General features: G+C 38.8%; 1 protein-coding gene across 1 annotated transcript in view; it reads right to left on the reverse strand.

The window, feature by feature from the left end:
- FMNL2 (formin like 2) overlaps nucleotides 1–16800 on the reverse strand; it is a 324502-nt gene that overhangs the window by 77714 nt on the left and 229988 nt on the right. The window contains 2 exon segments of the mRNA XM_081577993.1: nucleotides 7419–7571; nucleotides 10441–10524. Coding sequence (XP_081434119.1) covers nucleotides 7419–7571; nucleotides 10441–10524 — 237 coding nt within the window.

The raw sequence follows: 16800 nt of genomic DNA on the forward strand, positions 1-16800 counted from the left end.
CCTCCCTACAATTTTATGAAGATATAGTGATGCAAGTATGAAAAATTCCTTTATTGAGAATGAATATATTATGTACAAATATACTATTCCATGTGTCATTCTGTATCCTCAGCATTTAGCAATGCACCCTTCACATATTATAGATGCAATCCATCTTGCAGATGAAGGTACCAGAATGTAGCTGGAGGAATTTGCTAAGTCATATTCAGTATTTTTTTCAATCTTATAAAGTTAACATTTATTGACTACTCACTATTGTGCCAGGTTCTTTACAGGAATTGTTAATCTCACAAACCAATGAGGCAGGTCCTAGATCTGATCTGAGAATCTGTGAGACAGATCCCCGACAATACACTGGTCAGGTAGGCTTGTTTTTCCATTTCCACATAGCTTCTTTCAATTGATTTTCTACTGGATAAAAGACCCAATAAAGAAGTGTAACAAGGGAAGAAAACCTCACAGTGGAAAATGCCTGACATCTGCCAGTATGGTGCACCCACAAGCTATAATTACAGCTGTCACCACTTCCACTAGCAAGGTCATTAAAATCAGTTTCGAGCTGAGAATCTGGAATGTACACTCTTAACCTGAGTATATTTTTCTCTTTACAACACCCAATAAAAAAGAAATGTAAAAATCTGAAACACAACAGCCTAACACTTCCAACTTGTTTCTGCTTACAAATGTGCTGAAAAGGAAAAGTGACAATTTGTAGTTACAGATTATTTTGGAAAGTCTAGGAACTTACAAAGTGTTTCTTCTATACACGAGTACTGCATTTTCTGCAACCTTAGATCTTCAGGTCAACTGTCTAGCAGGTGAAGGGGCATCTTCAATAGTTCCCCTTCCTCAGAAATAAAACTCAGGTATTGGCTATAATCATCATTCATTATCCTTTTTTTCTTCTACTCCTTTTCAGCATTTTCTCTCCTCCTAAAGTAAGTGTTACTGAAAATTTTAACCAGGATCTGCCATCTCATCTGGTGAACAGACAAACTTCAAACCTTGAGAATAACTGTTTAAATATATTTTTCTTTTTAACTTTTCCCCTTCAAGTTGGCAAATAATGTAAATTCTTCAAGATCCTTCCATAGGGAAAACTTACAATAAATAAAGTTAAGGGAAAGGAACACACATAGAATAAAATATAGATCACAAGTCTCAGTCATGAACTACAGAAGATCTGAGTTGATTTTAAATAATTTGGGGGGAGAAGAAAGAAGAGAATAATGATCATTTCAGAAATTACATTCTTAATTTACAGAAGTTGGAAAATGAACAAAACTGAGTTCAATCTTCTTGTTGAGAATCAAGATAAAAGTGTTCTAGCTTCTAACTATAAAATTCAAGTATATTTTTTATGTGATACTATAACGGTTTAAGTTAAAAGGTTAGGTGATCTTCTTCCCCCAACAATAAAAATTAAAGGTAAAATGCTACTGCTGAAATAAAAACTCATAAGAGCTTAAAAGAGCTCATCTCTTTTAAAATATCACTTACTTTATAAGCAAACAGGTACTGAGTTGGTATTTTCATAGCTGTAGATAGGATCACTGTCATGAAGAGATCAGGAAAACTGCTATGAACAGAAGTTAACTATTGCAAATGAAAGCCAGTGAGCCACATGGGCCCTTAGCCCATACACATGGAAATCAGTCTGTGGAATGAGTTAGCTGCTTAGGAAATACGGTCTTTGAGCTGGGCTTCAAGTGCCTCATCAACAAAAAGTCGGACTAAATGACATCTGAGATCCTTTCCAGATTCCAGCTTTTCCCCTTTTTACTAATGGTTCAATTCCTCTTCTAATCAATCAGACACAAAACTTCTGTTTTTTATGACTCTGACAGTCTCTGCTCTATATCCTAAGCTTTGGGTATCTCGCACATAGGTCTAAGCACCAGCTGCCTCAGCAATCTTTTGCTCCAATCAATATCCAGGGCATTTACCAGACTCTACACACTTTGTGTGATTCCCATTCCACTGCCTTCCAGATAAAAGCCAAATTCCAAAATTCTAAGAAAGGTTCTTTCTTAAGTGGCCTCTCCCTATCTGATCCATGAGTAAACAGTATATGTATTTTATGTCAGTTCTAAAACATCATAAAAACAGAAACTTGAAGAATTCATTCATAATCTCCTTTTCAGTAAAAATAGTCAGTATCTCCATTCAATAAACCTTTTCAATATCTTCCCATTTGCAAATGTGTGTGTGTGTCCTCAGTCATGTCTGACTCTTTGTGACCCCATGGACTATAGCCCTCCAGGATCCCTCTGACCATGGAATTCTCCAGGCAAAGAGTACTGGAGTGGGTTGCCATTTCCTACTGCAGGGGATCTTCCCAGTCCAGGGATCAAACCTGTGTTTCCTGCATCTCCTGCATTGGCAGGTGGATTTTTTTTTACCACTGTGCCCACTGGGAAGGCCTCATTTGCAAATAGGTGAAAATAAAACTGTATCCATAGAGAAGTTTCTTGTTCCTGTTATTCATTTAGGAAACCTCCTTCATGTTTCTATATGATGGTTATCTTCTAATAGTTGTAAAGTACATAAAATCCAGCACATTAATCAGGTCACCACTAGGGCATTTAGCACCTTTGGGTGAAGTAGAAAAAGACACAGTTTCTGGGAAGGCTTAACAAGTCCTCTCCTACACAGTACAATTTACATAATTCCATTTGGACACCCTGATATTAAAATAGTATATTTACTGAGGGAAAAAATCATTCTGTGAATATATAGGCAGGATCATGTGACATGACAGTTGGGGTCTGGCCACCTCACTTCAGATCCCAGGCAAGTTGCTTAACCACTAGAGGCCTTGGTTTCCTCAGAGTGACAGTATTAACTAATAGTAGCAGGTATGTATCTCATAGAGGCCTTGTAAACAGTGAACAATCACAGAAGGCTCTTAGGACAGTGCCTGGCACACAGTGGACACTCAGCAAATTCTATTTTTCTCCCCAATAAAAATCAATGCTACCAATATCTTTGTGCTCATTTTTAAGCAATTTAAAAAAATTACTCCTATGAAAAACAATGCCAGGAAAGGAGTTACTGCATTAAAAATGTGTAAACAAGGATGTAAATTTGAACTCTTCATGTAAATCCACTAAGTATATGTAAGTGCTAAAAAATAGTAATGATGACTTCACAAAATGCCAGTCCATTAAGATAATAATCTCAGGAAAAACAGTAAAATTTGTTCTAGGAAATCTCAGAAAGAAATGTAAGAAGGAATTAATATATATGAAAGAAAATATGGGATCATGATTTCCTTTAAGTGGGAAGGTTAGTAAGGATGACCTGCAAGGCTTTCCCAGCTTGGTATGCCTGTGACCCAGTCTCCATCAGACAGTCCTACCCCACTGCAAAGATCACAGAACCTCTGTCCCAGAGAGGCAGGATCTTCTCTCTATCCCAAAAAGATCTGATCTCTGATGTAAGATTTTGCTCATCCCATGCTTGTTCATTTTACCTCTACCTGCAACAGCCTTTCCTCACCCTGACAAGCAACTCTGGCCATCACTCAAAGTCCCAGTTTAAATCTGATCTTCCTTCCAGATTCCTAATGCTCCACCACTTTCTTCTAAACCTTGTAATACTAATTTATTATCTATAGAAAGAAAGTGATTTTGCTCAGTTGCATCCAACTCTTTGCGACCCCATGGACTGTAGCCTACTAGGCTCCTCCATCCGTCCATGGGATTTTCCAGGCAAGAGTACTCGAGTGGGTTGCCATTTCCTTCTCCAGGGGATCTTCCTGATCCAGGGATCGAACCCGGGTCTCCCACATTGTAGGCAGCTGCTTTTACCATCCAAGCCATCAGGGAAGTCAGCTTATTTAAGTTTAGTGGCATTAATCATGACATTCTTAAAAATTAAAAATTACTTTCTCTTACATCTGAATTAATGCAATCTTTGTCTTCAAAAATCTAGTGTCCACATATGTATACAAGGCATCATTTAATTTAGCTAGATCTGTAACAGAAATCTATCTTAACTGAAGGCACACCAGACTCTAAGCTTATGAGACAGCACACTAGAGGTTTCCATTGCATCAATAAACATTTCTACAACTGGCTACCCTGACAAATTTATGATAGTACAGAATCTACCAGTTGATACAACTCCAGGTGAATGTCATGTCATAAAATGCTTAACCATCTATTTTAAATATTTTTAAAAAGCTAAATATGAAAAGGAGAGTGCACCATTAGAATTTTGTTTTGAAAGGAGAGCGTTTTTCCTTTTCTTCAATCAAGCCACATTTATTGTCTTTTTTTTTTTAATAAAGTGTTTTAAATTTCTTGAAATCTCATTTCTTCCTCCAAGTTTAACCAACCCTTTTGTCAAGTGATATAGGATAAGATGACTGAATCTACATTATTATCTGGGGATGGGGATGAGGGAACTAAAATCTGCATTTGGATACAGAAGACATATTCTAATCAAACAAAGCTACCAGAATAAATCATCTCTACAGAACGTAACTAAGTGTCTTTTTATCAGTTAAAAAAAAAAAAAAAAAAAACAACCTGTAATATTAGTTAAAATGCAGTATTGCTTGAAGGCTCAAACTCTTAAAATGAAGAATCATAATATGATAATAGAAAGGATCAAAGTTTAAAGGCACTGGGCTTTATCCCAGTGCAAGGTGATGGAATGAAGCCATGCAGCTATCATACTATAACACAGAGAGCAGGTACCACGCTCTGCTGTCACACGCTACAAGCTCTCTTGGGTGTCATTGTCATTGTCACCCATGACTTACAAGATGTTCCGGTTTGAAGCCTTGTCATCAGTGTGTAAACTGAAGTTGCTCCAGAGGCAACAAGGGGAGAAGCAGCTCTGGTGGCATTTGAACATGAAGATACTCAGGCAGAGAAACTAATCTGGTGGCGATGTGAGAGATGAACAGAACCGGAGGAAGAGGAGCCAGGAGGACGAGAAAGGACAAGAGAAACGAGGAGATGATGATCAGAAATGATGTGGAAGAATGAAAAAAGAAGACCAACAAAAAGAAAGTCAAAAAGTAGAGGAAGAAGAAAAAAGAAAGGGGAGAGAGGAAGGAGGAGGAAGAGAGAGAAAAAAAAAAACATATATATATAAACAATCTTTGAAAATGGCTCAGTTGTGTCCGACTCTTTGCGACCTCTTGGACTATACACAGTCCATGGAATTCTCCAGGCCAGAATACTGGAGTGGGTAGCCTTTCTCTTCTCCTGGGGATCTTCTCAACCCAGGGATCAAACCCAGGGCTCCTGCATTGCATGCAGATTCTTTACCAGCTGAGCCACAAGGGAAGCCCAAGAATACTGGAGTGGGTAGCCTATCCCTTTCTCCAGGGGATCTTCCTGACCCAGGAATCGAACTGGGGTCTTCTGCATTGCAGGCGGGTTCTTTACCAACTGAGCTATCAGGGCAGCCCAACAATCTTTGGGTATGTGAAAACACGTTCCATATGCCTGTACCTCTGGTTGCTATTTTTACAAGTTAGAGATACTATCAAATGACCAAATACAGAATTAGAATCCATTAGACCTGGAATATACTGACACACATTGTTTAAAAACAAAAATCGAAGCTTCAAGTCAACAAGTGTCATGAAAGTTATTGTTATATTGTTTTTTTTTTTTGAGAGCCCAAGAAGGAGTCAAAGGAATTTCAAATGTTCCATCCCTGCGCCTGAAGTTGTTTAAACAAAAAAAGAACACAATGCTGGTTTCTTAGTTGGTCAACACACCTGCCAACCAGAAATGTCATAATGGTTCCCAAGTTTCTCAAAACAGTATTTCCATCATATCTCTCTATATACTTTGGGTCTTTTTTTTTTTTTTTCAGTTTAAAATGAATTCTATGGGATGGAGGATTTAGAGGGAGGGGACATATGTATGCCAATGGCTGATTTATGTTAATGTATGGCAGAAACCAACATAATATCGTAAAGCAACTATCCTGCAGTTAAAAATAAATAACTTCTTGTTAAGGTGGTAGCTGGCCAGTATATGATACTTTCCAGGTAAGAAACGATGAAAAAGCAAATTAAAAATGTACTTTTGTCAATTAAATTCCTTACACATCACTATAGCTATATCAATGGTAAGACTTTCTGTTTGGGTTACAAAGTGATTAGAGAGTTCATCAGGCACAACTGGCCCTCCTTCAACTTCCAATCAGCCCACATAATGCTCTGTCTATATGTTAAGCTGATGTAGACTAGCAGGTTATTTATAGCCCTTATATAGTCCTGTGTGCGCATGCATGCACTCAGTTGTGTCCAACTCTTTGCAACTCCATGGACTATATATAGTCCACCAGGCTAGACTATCCATGGGATTTCCCGGGCAAGAATACTGGAGTAGGTTGCCATTTCCTACTCCAGGGGATCTTTCCAACCCAGGGATTGAAACTGCATCTCCTGCATCGGCAAGCAGATTCTTTACCACCTGGGAAACTAGTACGTGTGCTATGCTTAGTCGCTCAGTCATGTCTGACTCTTTGCAACCCCACGGACAGCAGCCCACCAGGCTCCTATAGCCCTTGACCTGTCGCAAAAATTGTGAGATGAACTGACACACAATTCTTCATTATTATTATTGAAGCATTCCAAAGCGGTTAACATTTTTGGCATTTCCAAACAAGGAAAATCTGCATGGCTGATAAGAAGCATAATATTCAAACATCAAATCCTGAGCAGAACTGAATTTATAAAGACTTTAACTTTCCATGACAAAAACCCACCAAGCTCTACAGTAGGTATGAGTGAATGAACAATTTCAGTGATATTACACTCAGCAGTAATACAGGTGTTCACCCCCCATCCTCCCTCAGCATGGTGGTATTTCAACCAAAAACGACAGGAGAAGGAATCTGTAGGAGGAAACAGAAGGTTGAAAATGGAGAGCACACCCAAAAAAGGAACAGTGCTTAAAGGCATCTCTTTAATAAAAATAATCACTGCACCCATGACTAAGAACACAACCCAGAGAAGACACAGATGAGTTACCAGAGGAATAAGACAGGAGAGGAGTAGGGTTTAAATAACAACAAGGAGTTCCGGAGATTCTCAGATCTCAATGTGCTGACTCTACCCAGGAAACAGAGCCCAGGATGTTAGCATCTCCTTGGTTTCAGGAACTTATCTGTCTATAGAGACTGCTCTGCTATGTCATTTGGAAGCAGAATTTTCTTTCTGTGCTGAATGAAGGAGTAGTATTTGCAGCGAGTTACTTAAAGGCATTGAGTATTGCCCAACAGATGATCCCATGAACTCCCATAGGAATCTGCATTTGGAATTGTTGACAACACAAGTGCTATGGGACAAGACACGAGTGATACATACTCAGACCAGGATCCTCAACAGAAGCTGTCCCAACGTATCCTACCAAACCCGCCTGTTCCTGAATCCAGGCACTCACCGCAGGGCAGAATGTCTTCCCGAGCGGGATACACTGTTGCCCACGGGGGAAGGCAGGTTGCTTCCTCTGTGCAGGTCCTCAATGGACCGACTCCAGGGCTTTGATTTGTCCACCGAGCTCTCCACAGTGCTCTCCACACTTTCAAAGTCAAAACTAAAACAAAGAGAAATGCCACTCAAGACTTAATTCAGATTCACACAAACACACGGATGTGCAAAACTTGCTCCTTCCAATTACACATCTGCACCTTAATATGGGTAGTTTCTGCAAACAAAGAAAACTGATAATGGAATACAAATGAATTTCCATGGACTGTGTGTTAGCTTCAAAAATACAGAATGACAACTAGGAATGTGTTATTTGCATCTTATTATAAGGCTTGCTGACTTACTGATTACTAACGAGCTCTGGTGGGATAGGGAAAAAAGATCTTAGAGCTGTCTACCTTTTGCTTTAACGAGTCAATATGTTAGGCTTATACTAATTTATTCCTACCCATCAATTTTCACCGAGCATTTTCTCCTAGTGTGTTGGCAAATGTGCTTTTCCAACCATATGTGATACATTACTTGCAAAGTTATGAATTTGCTTTGATTTTGGAATCTCTTCCCAGTGCGGTGCTCTTTAAAGTAGGGCTGTTGTTTCTCTGGCATTTTTTGAGGTTATTACTCATGTTAACCATGTTAGAATAAATAGCTAGTTAAATTGCTCATCCTTGTATAATTGTAAGAACAAATTTTTAACACACAGGCCTCTGTGTTCTATGCGTTTTTCCCCTGCCAAAGTTAGTAGGTGTACTTTCTCAAAAATATATTTTATCAATGGTTTCTACCCATAGTTCCACCAAGCAACACCTGATCAGGTAGAAAATAAACAGAATGCAGCTATAATCAGTATCATCTGTAAGATTTTGGAGGCTATCATGGAAGAAACATCAACAACACATACTGGAAATAGCAAGTATGACTTTTTATACAAGCGTGACTGCCAAAAGAAAATATCTGCTTAGAACGACCATCTGTAAACTAAGTGATGCTCTCCATCATTAAATCCTAATCCAGATAACAGAGATGGATGCACAAAGTCATTGAATGGGTCTAACAGTTCTGTTGTTCCTTAGGATCCAGAAACCAGTGAACAGAAAAGAGGTGGAATTGAGTAATCAAACAGATCCGTAAGTATTAAAAATAGAAGCCTATAATTGACATCAGAGAAGGTAAGCCTAGGGGCATCCTAAGATCACCCATGTCATTAAGACTCCTGCTAAGTCACTCTGCAGCCCCATATGTTCAGCCATTCAGCAGCATTATGCTCCTCTCAGCTCATCCCCCCACCCCCTCACCAAGCAGAAAAAAGAAACGTGCAACTTGGTGAATGCTCCTGTTTTAGGGAGGCTGCGTGAGTCTACTGTTTCACGAAAGGATATAACATAAATTACTTACCTACATATAATTTTCTAATTGAAGCAAAAACAAAACTAATAAGCAAAGACTGTAAAGTTAATTCTAAAATAAAAAGAAGTAGAAGATTAGGAACCAAAAACTCTGAGTTCTTATTTTTTTGTTGCTGTTGTCTTTGCTCTTGGGCTTCAAATTAGAAAAATTCCCTCGGAGGAGCACGACCTTTTCCCACTGGTCTTAAGTGTAGATGCATTTGGGAAAGCTGGTTTATAAGCTCTGATGTGATGGGGTAAAAGACTGATTACAGCAAACATATTACAAATAGTACGCAATTCTTTTCCATTATTCCTGAAGTTTCTTAGTCCTTCCTTAGTTCCTTATTAAATATTCTTCCAGATTTTAAAATATGCAACCGGATAATACTTCTATTCCATTTTGCCATATAATATGAAGTGTAAGGGAGATTAGCAGTTTTCGATGTAATAGAGGTAGATAAGAAACAACCTTTGGAAGAGTATGCTATAAACAATAGCATTATATTTCAAAGGACAATTTCTCATGAAGATAAGAACTTATCTGTTGAATTTTCTTATTATAGTCCATATCATATACAAGGCTATCAAAACTGAAACTCATCAAGCCAGTTTCAGTTAACACTTTAGTTTCTGCAGCAACAAGGTAGGAATAATTACAGCTTTCTCTTCACCAATTCTCAAGGAAGTGATGAGGATTATAAGATAACACGTGGTTACATCTTAAAGTAGAGCAATAGAAAAAACAAGTTCCTGCTTTAAAAAGAAGAGTTGAGAAGAAAAAAAGCACCATCTAGGCCAAAATGCCTTCCAATAAAATTAAAAATAATACCATATTATTTCCTTAACGTGTGTGTGTGAGTGTCCATCTGTGGATATTGGAATAGTTTTTGATTAAAGAGGGAAAGTGGAGAAGAGAATGCATCATTCAAACATACACTTTTCATTCCTATTGTAAATCTTTCCAGAAGCCTAGCAAATGAGAAAACTGTGAATCAACAAAAGCAAGGTGAAATAAGTACAATTTTTTCTGCTCTTCCCCATTTTTTCCTTTTACCCCCTATAAAGGAAAAGTCAAAACAATACAAATATGTATAAATTTAAAAAGGAAAACCTCTTGCTTACCCCATTTCCTCCACTCCCACTATGTTTAGTATCTATTTCTGCATTTTCTCTGTATTCACTAGCACATACAAATATACACATACAAGTTATTTTTTAAATAAAAAAGGAGTCATTCTTCTGTACCTTGCTTTATTCACTCAATAATATATCATATACTTCTTCCAATAATTGCTAGAGTATTCTCCCATATGAACATACGAAACCTGAGCACTAAAGAAAGCACTTCTTTTGAAATAAGGACTCCTCTAAGGGTGATCTTACTCCTGTTTTATTTTTGCCGTAAAAGCATTTCTACCAACAATTATATGATTTGCTTTTAGTTACTTGAACAGAAACAAACCTCCTTAAGCCTTACCACATCTGCTTCTGGGTTTTCTCCCTCAGTGTGGTATCTAATTTTACCACTGAGCTGCATCTTCTGTGACCACATAAAATTTAAAAGGAAGCAAGCCAGGTTTTACTTACGTTACTGCGTACTGTGCAAATGATAGATATTCTACCAGAACATCGAGACCTTTGTTTTCTTCATTCAGAAACTCTCTGACCCATCTGTTTTGAGAAAAAAAAAACAAAAAAACATTGGCACAGATTATCATATGCTCTACCACAAAAGGGCTTTCCCAGGTGGCTCAATGGTAAAGAATCTGCCTGCCAATGCAGGAGATGAGGGTTCAATCCCTGGGTTGGGAAGACTCCCTAGAGGAGGAAATGGCAACCCACTCCAGTATTCTTGCTTTGAAAATCCTATGGACAGAGGAGCCTCTTGGGCTACAGTTCATAGGGTTGCAAAGAGCTGAACACGGCTGAGTGACTTAGCACACACTACCATGAAAAGGACACAGTGAAAACTTGTTTTTCCATCAGAAACATCTGTTGCCTGAAAGGAACTACAGCGTTAAGCCTAGACTATCTCACATAAGAAAGGAGCTTTCAAATATGGCCACTAAGAAAACCACACCACTTCCGTGTGAGTGACTGGGGGCAAGAAGTGTATGAGTGCCTTCTGTGTATTTCACTGCTTAGCAGAATGAGGATAACAGGTAAGAAACTTTCTAAATGAGGAACTTGCTGCTGTTCTTTTTCCACCACAACTGATCGACAGACTGCTTGTTTAGGGAGCCAAGACTGCATGGGGAATCAGGCAGACTGGGAACATGACGACATAACCACTGAAATCCAGGCCTGATTCCAAATCCATATTCAACTCCTTCTTGGCACACGATGCTGTAGTATACACTCGACTAGCCAATGAGAGACCAGTGTTTATGGGCTTCTGGAAATTCCATAGGGATAATGATTGCTAAGTTTTTTCCATGAATGTTAAAACCTTTTAAAAAGTCGCAGGCAACACACACCAACTGACCTGAGATGTGTGACAAACATGTTGTTTAAAACCATTTAAAAATAATATCAGTTTGCATTTGAGTGGTGGATTTGAATGCAGTTCTCCGAGAATGTGTACACATTTTTATTTGGTCTTCATAATAAATCACAGAAGATGAAGCAGAGTGGTCAGATACTGAGGATAAACACCTGTTACCCTATGTCTCAGATCTCCTCCAGGATATCCACCTTCAAAGAACATGTGGTATCCCATCAAGCCTGTACAGCGTTGGAAATTCCAACAAATAGTAAGTAAATGTGTCTGCTATACTACCACAGAAATGAATCTTGGGGTATTTGTGCCAAAAGCATTTCAAAATGTCTGCTTCCCTCCATGAACACTGAGCCATAAGGTCCACCAGTCATGGACACTACGACTCCTATGGAAACCAGTCTTGAAGCTATAAGAACAACGGTCAGACAATTCTACTGTGTGTCTGAAAGGATCAGCAGTCCCTTAAGGTTTTTGTCTTAAAGGAAAAAAAAAAAACAAAACAATTTGTTGGACTCAGAATGCCTTTAAAATTTTGTTTTTAGGGGGATCTTGTTGTTTCATCCTCAACCACATCCTTTCCTCTGGTCCTATCATCACCTGCATAATGTAACCTCAGGTCTGCAGGTAGGACCAGAAAATGGTAAGGTGGAAAATGTAGACAGCTTGCGTCATCCTTCCTCCAGTGCCCAGGCAGGCCATCACAAAATGTATGCACTTAACACAGCCATGTACAAAAAGATCTAGAGGGGAAACACTGGCAAAGAAAACATGACCTGTTGGGTCTCATGAAGTGGCTTTGTTATGAGAGCCAACCAGAACTAAGGGGCTGGCCACTCGGAGAGGCTGGAGTTCCCTTCACACCACCACCTCATACACAATCTCAATGTTTGCTTCCAGATCCTTATTTTCATTTATTTTAAATTACTCCCTATGTGGGGCTAGGCCTCAGAAGACATGAGGCATTTTTAAGTGCACATCCTTAAAGCTTAGAAATAGAAAAAAAATATTTTTTTCCTTTTAAAACTGGTTAGACTAAAGAAAGGTTGGAACTCACTATTGAATTGGATGACTAGCTTTGCTCTTGAAATTCAAGCCCTTTGGCCTCTCTATGGCCTTTCCATTGGTTGGGTCTATGGGGTCGGAGGGCATGATTTAAACTAGCCCTCCGCAGTGGGGGCACAGCAGAAAGCCCCCGAGCTGGGCGGAGGAGGGACGGTCATCTTTTTAATTTGAAAGAAAATCAGAGTCCAGATTTTTCAGAGCGATCTTGATTTCACGTAGTCTATGTGGCCCATATTTCACTCTCAGTGGCCCATATTTGTTGTTGTCGTTCAGTTGCTAAGTCGTGTCCGACTCTTTGCGACCCCACGGACTAGCCCCATAAGAACACTCTAATTTAGGAGTTGAGAAGAATAGTCATTATAGTTTCTTCTTGTTGATTTTCCAGACATTGCCTCTAAAACACATAAATGGTCCAGGACACCCTAAGGACCTGCCATTGTCTCATCTCAACCACTAGCACCTTTTACCTCACTTAGTTCAGCCACAAACTGGAGAAGAGGCAAAATGACTCACAGATTTTTTTTTTTAAAGGAAGGAAGGAAGAAATGGTAGGAAATAGCCAAGTACAGCCAGAGCTCAATCCTCTTGACTCAAAGTACTAATATGCATATATTTTGATGCAACTATAAAGCCTATTAATCACCTTTTATTTCAAAGCCCTTCTCAATACCCCTGCTTGTTCTTGCTGACTTTGAGTGAAAGGACCTTAAAAATAAATTTCAAAGTGAAAGGCAGGAGCCACTGCTCAGTTCCTAAAAATAGGTGAAAGTATAACATGTCCTGCCTCTGAAAGGTTTAATTTCATTTTTAACCTCTTTTTCTAAGCTGTGAGATCTTCCTTGGGTCTTCAATTTGGCTTGGACCTCTGCAGATGATTTAGGAAAGAATAAGATATAACTCCATCACAGCTCACTACCTTACCCCTTTTGTCAAGCGGTATCAGGTTTGTATACTCATCTCAGCAAAAAGGCTCTGGGCTATAAGAAAACAACAATCATATTCTGCATCGGAGGGAACAGAGGTAAGAGTGAACTTCTGCGGAAATGAAAGACTATGGAAATCAAACAGGTAGAGATGGAAAAAAGGCAACTTTCAAAAACAGCATCTCTAAGGGCATTATTAGGTACATGATTATGACATATCATAAACTGAGGATTCCTGTAGTAAATTTCCATTTTCACCTCTGTGCATGCTGCACACTCTTTAATATATTGCCAACATGGAGAATTTCAAATTGGGTGATTACAGGTCTTGGAAAGTAGAATTGTTTCTGATTCTGACAGCATGCCTCATTACTGAGTACCTCACAGATTCGATGTAAATACCATATGTTGTAAATTTGAATTTAGGCAAATTCCAAATCGGCTGCCGGGGAGCTGGAAGGGACAGTGATAATGAGAAATAGCTCTGGAAAAAAACTTATTCAAGGAAGGGCTCTAAATGCGGGTGCCAATAGTTACTGTTTTACTCTAGTCAGGTCAAAGCTTTGTTTCCAGATTGCTGTTGACTTCCCTCTGATTCCCTCCCAAATCTTAGAACCTAATTGTTCTCATCTAGAAAATAAAGTCTCAAAGGACATTATTGGCTTTAAATGTTTAAGATCAAATGAAGCAGATGCAAGACACACAAGATGAAGGAACAAATGGTAAATTTGTTCTGCCACTCTCCTTTAGAGAGATGCAACAGGCATCTGAAAGGAACTGCAGTTGCTGACAAATCATGGGAAAAAAAAAATCACAAGGGAGAGAAAGAAGGTTAAGTATCACCCAGATTCATCATCAGCGACCACGTCTATTCGGCAAGACAGCATCTCAAACTGTTTCTCTGACGTAACCCACGGACCAGCAAGGGTCCCTGAAACCCTCTCAGGGGTCTGTGAAGTTAAACCTATTTTCATACAAACATTAAGTAGTTGCTATTGTCATTGTTCTGACTTGCACTGATGGTACAAAAGAAATGTGACTGCAATCTACCACCAGTGAATACACCTATTGATTGTTTTCTTCACCCCAAGCGCTTGAAAGGGGGAAAAAAGTGAACTTCACTTAAAACTGTTCTTAGTGAAGCACTAAAATTCCTGATTTTATTGAAGCTTGCTCCTTGAGGATACATCTTTTTAATTCTGTGTGACAAAATGGGAAGCCCACAGAGCATTTCTGCTGCATGCCCAAGAACTACACGATCTTGAGGGAAAGCATGGATACAATTGTTAGAGCTGCAAGCTGATCCAGGCACTGTTTACGTGGAATGTCAAATGACAGACACATTATGGTTATTCTACCTTGAGAATCCATCAGATATTCTCAAAAGTAAAGGAAGTGAGCCTGCCATTTCGAGGAAAAGAACTGAGAATATTTTTTGTCAATAAAATTTGAGCTTACAAACAAAAATTGGACTTTTGGAACACTGGTATTCACCACCATGAGTTTGAGAGCTTCCCAATGCTTATATTCTGATGAGACTGGTGATTATTAACAAACGTGATTATTTTCATATTGTAGAATAAAGTGTGTTTATGTTTGAAAGATCAGGATAATTCAGTGAAACATTTTTTAAATGATTTTTTCATGATGTTTCAAAATGGTGCATGGGTAAAAATCCCCATTCAGAGTGCAAGACAGCACAACAGATTTTAGTATAAGAAGAGTACAAAAACTCACTGATATGCTTTCAGATTCCACATTGCAACTAACTTTAAGAAATCACCACTTTGGAATTTTGGTGATTTCTGGCCACAATTACCTGAAAGTGAAATGAAGTGAAGTGAAAGTCGCTTAGTCGAATCCGACTCTTTGCGACCCCATGGACTATACAGTTCATGGAATTCTCCAGGACCGAATACTGGAGTGGGTAGCCTTTCCTTCTCCAGGGGAGCTTCCCAACCCAGGGATTGAACCCAGGTCTCCCGCAATGCAGGCGGATTCTTTACCAGCTGAGCCACAGGGAAGCCCAATTATCTGAAAAGGTTACTTTAAAAACTTTTTCAAGTACATATCTATTTAAGGCCAGGTTTTCTTTATATACATAAATCAAAACAAATCACAACAACTTGAATGCAGACAAAGGTATGAGAATCCAGCTGTCTTCTATTAGTGAAACATTAAAGAGATTTGTAAACATGCACAACAAAGCCACTCTTGTCACTAATTTTTTTTTACTTTGGAAAATAATTATTTTCATGCTATTAATGCTGTATGATGTTTATTACTTTATATTTATATATCTACAACTAATATTTATTATGAGGTAATAAATTATTTAAAATAAGCATATCTAAAACTTACCAGTTCAAATTTCCAATATAGTAACATTAATAGATAGTGTGTTAGTCACTCAGTCCTGTCTGACTCTTTTGCAACCCTATGGACTGTAGCCCTCCAGGCTCCTCTGTTCATGGAATTCTTCAAGCAAGAATACTGGAATGAGTTGTCATTTCCCACTCCAGAGGATCTTCCCAATCCAGGGATCAAACCTGGGTCTCCTGCACTGCAGGCAGATTCTTTACTGTCTGAGCCACTAGGGAAGCCCTAATAGATAAAATCCACAGAAATAAAGACTTACTGGGTTTTAAAATAATTTAAGGGAGTAAAGGAGTCTTGAAATCAAAAAATTTTTAAACTGCTGGTTTGGTTAACAGCTTTAGATTTGGACATCTCCAGGTTCAAACCTCAATGCTTTTCAATTGTGTGGACTTTAGCAAGATATTTAATTGCTTGACTCTCAGTTTCCCCATCTGGAAAATGGAAGGTTCAATGGTCAAGAGCAATAATAATAATAATAATAAAAAAATTCTGTTAAGAAGTTAACACTTTTAACTTGCTGAATACACTGCTTAACACATATCAAAATTATAATGATCTCATGAATTTCCAAGAAGCACCATCTAAGAATGAATTAAGGGCTTCATTGGTGGCTCAATGGTAAAGAATCTGCCTATCAATGCAGGAGACACTGGTTCGATCCCTGGGTCAAAAAGATCCCCTGGAGAAGGAAGTGGCAACCCTCTTGTCATTCTTGTACTCTTGCCTGGAAAATCCCATGGACAGAGGAGCCTGGCAGGTTGCTGTCCATGGGGGTTGCAAAAGATTTGGACAAGACTTAGCAACTAAACAGCAATAACAACAATGAATTAATCATAGGGTACCTTGTTACACATACACCATAGGTGTTGCACACCCTTAAGACCCAGCCTGAGCCGTTCTATTTCCTCTGCCGGCCTGGCCCAGCCAGCACCATTTCATAAAGAAGTCCAGGAAAGAAGATGCTCACCTCACATCCTTCAGCTCCTTCCTCTTTCTACAGATATCCTCCTCTTCTCCTTGGTGACGTATACTTGCCACCTGTAATCGCACGCCTATTCTCATCTCCCCATTGAGATACAGTGA

The sequence above is a fragment of the Giraffa tippelskirchi genome, chromosome 3, assembly GCF_054371585.1.
Source record: "Giraffa tippelskirchi isolate mGirTip1 chromosome 3, T2T-mGirTip1v1.2.pri, whole genome shotgun sequence".
Lineage (NCBI taxonomy): Eukaryota > Metazoa > Chordata > Mammalia > Artiodactyla > Giraffidae > Giraffa > Giraffa tippelskirchi.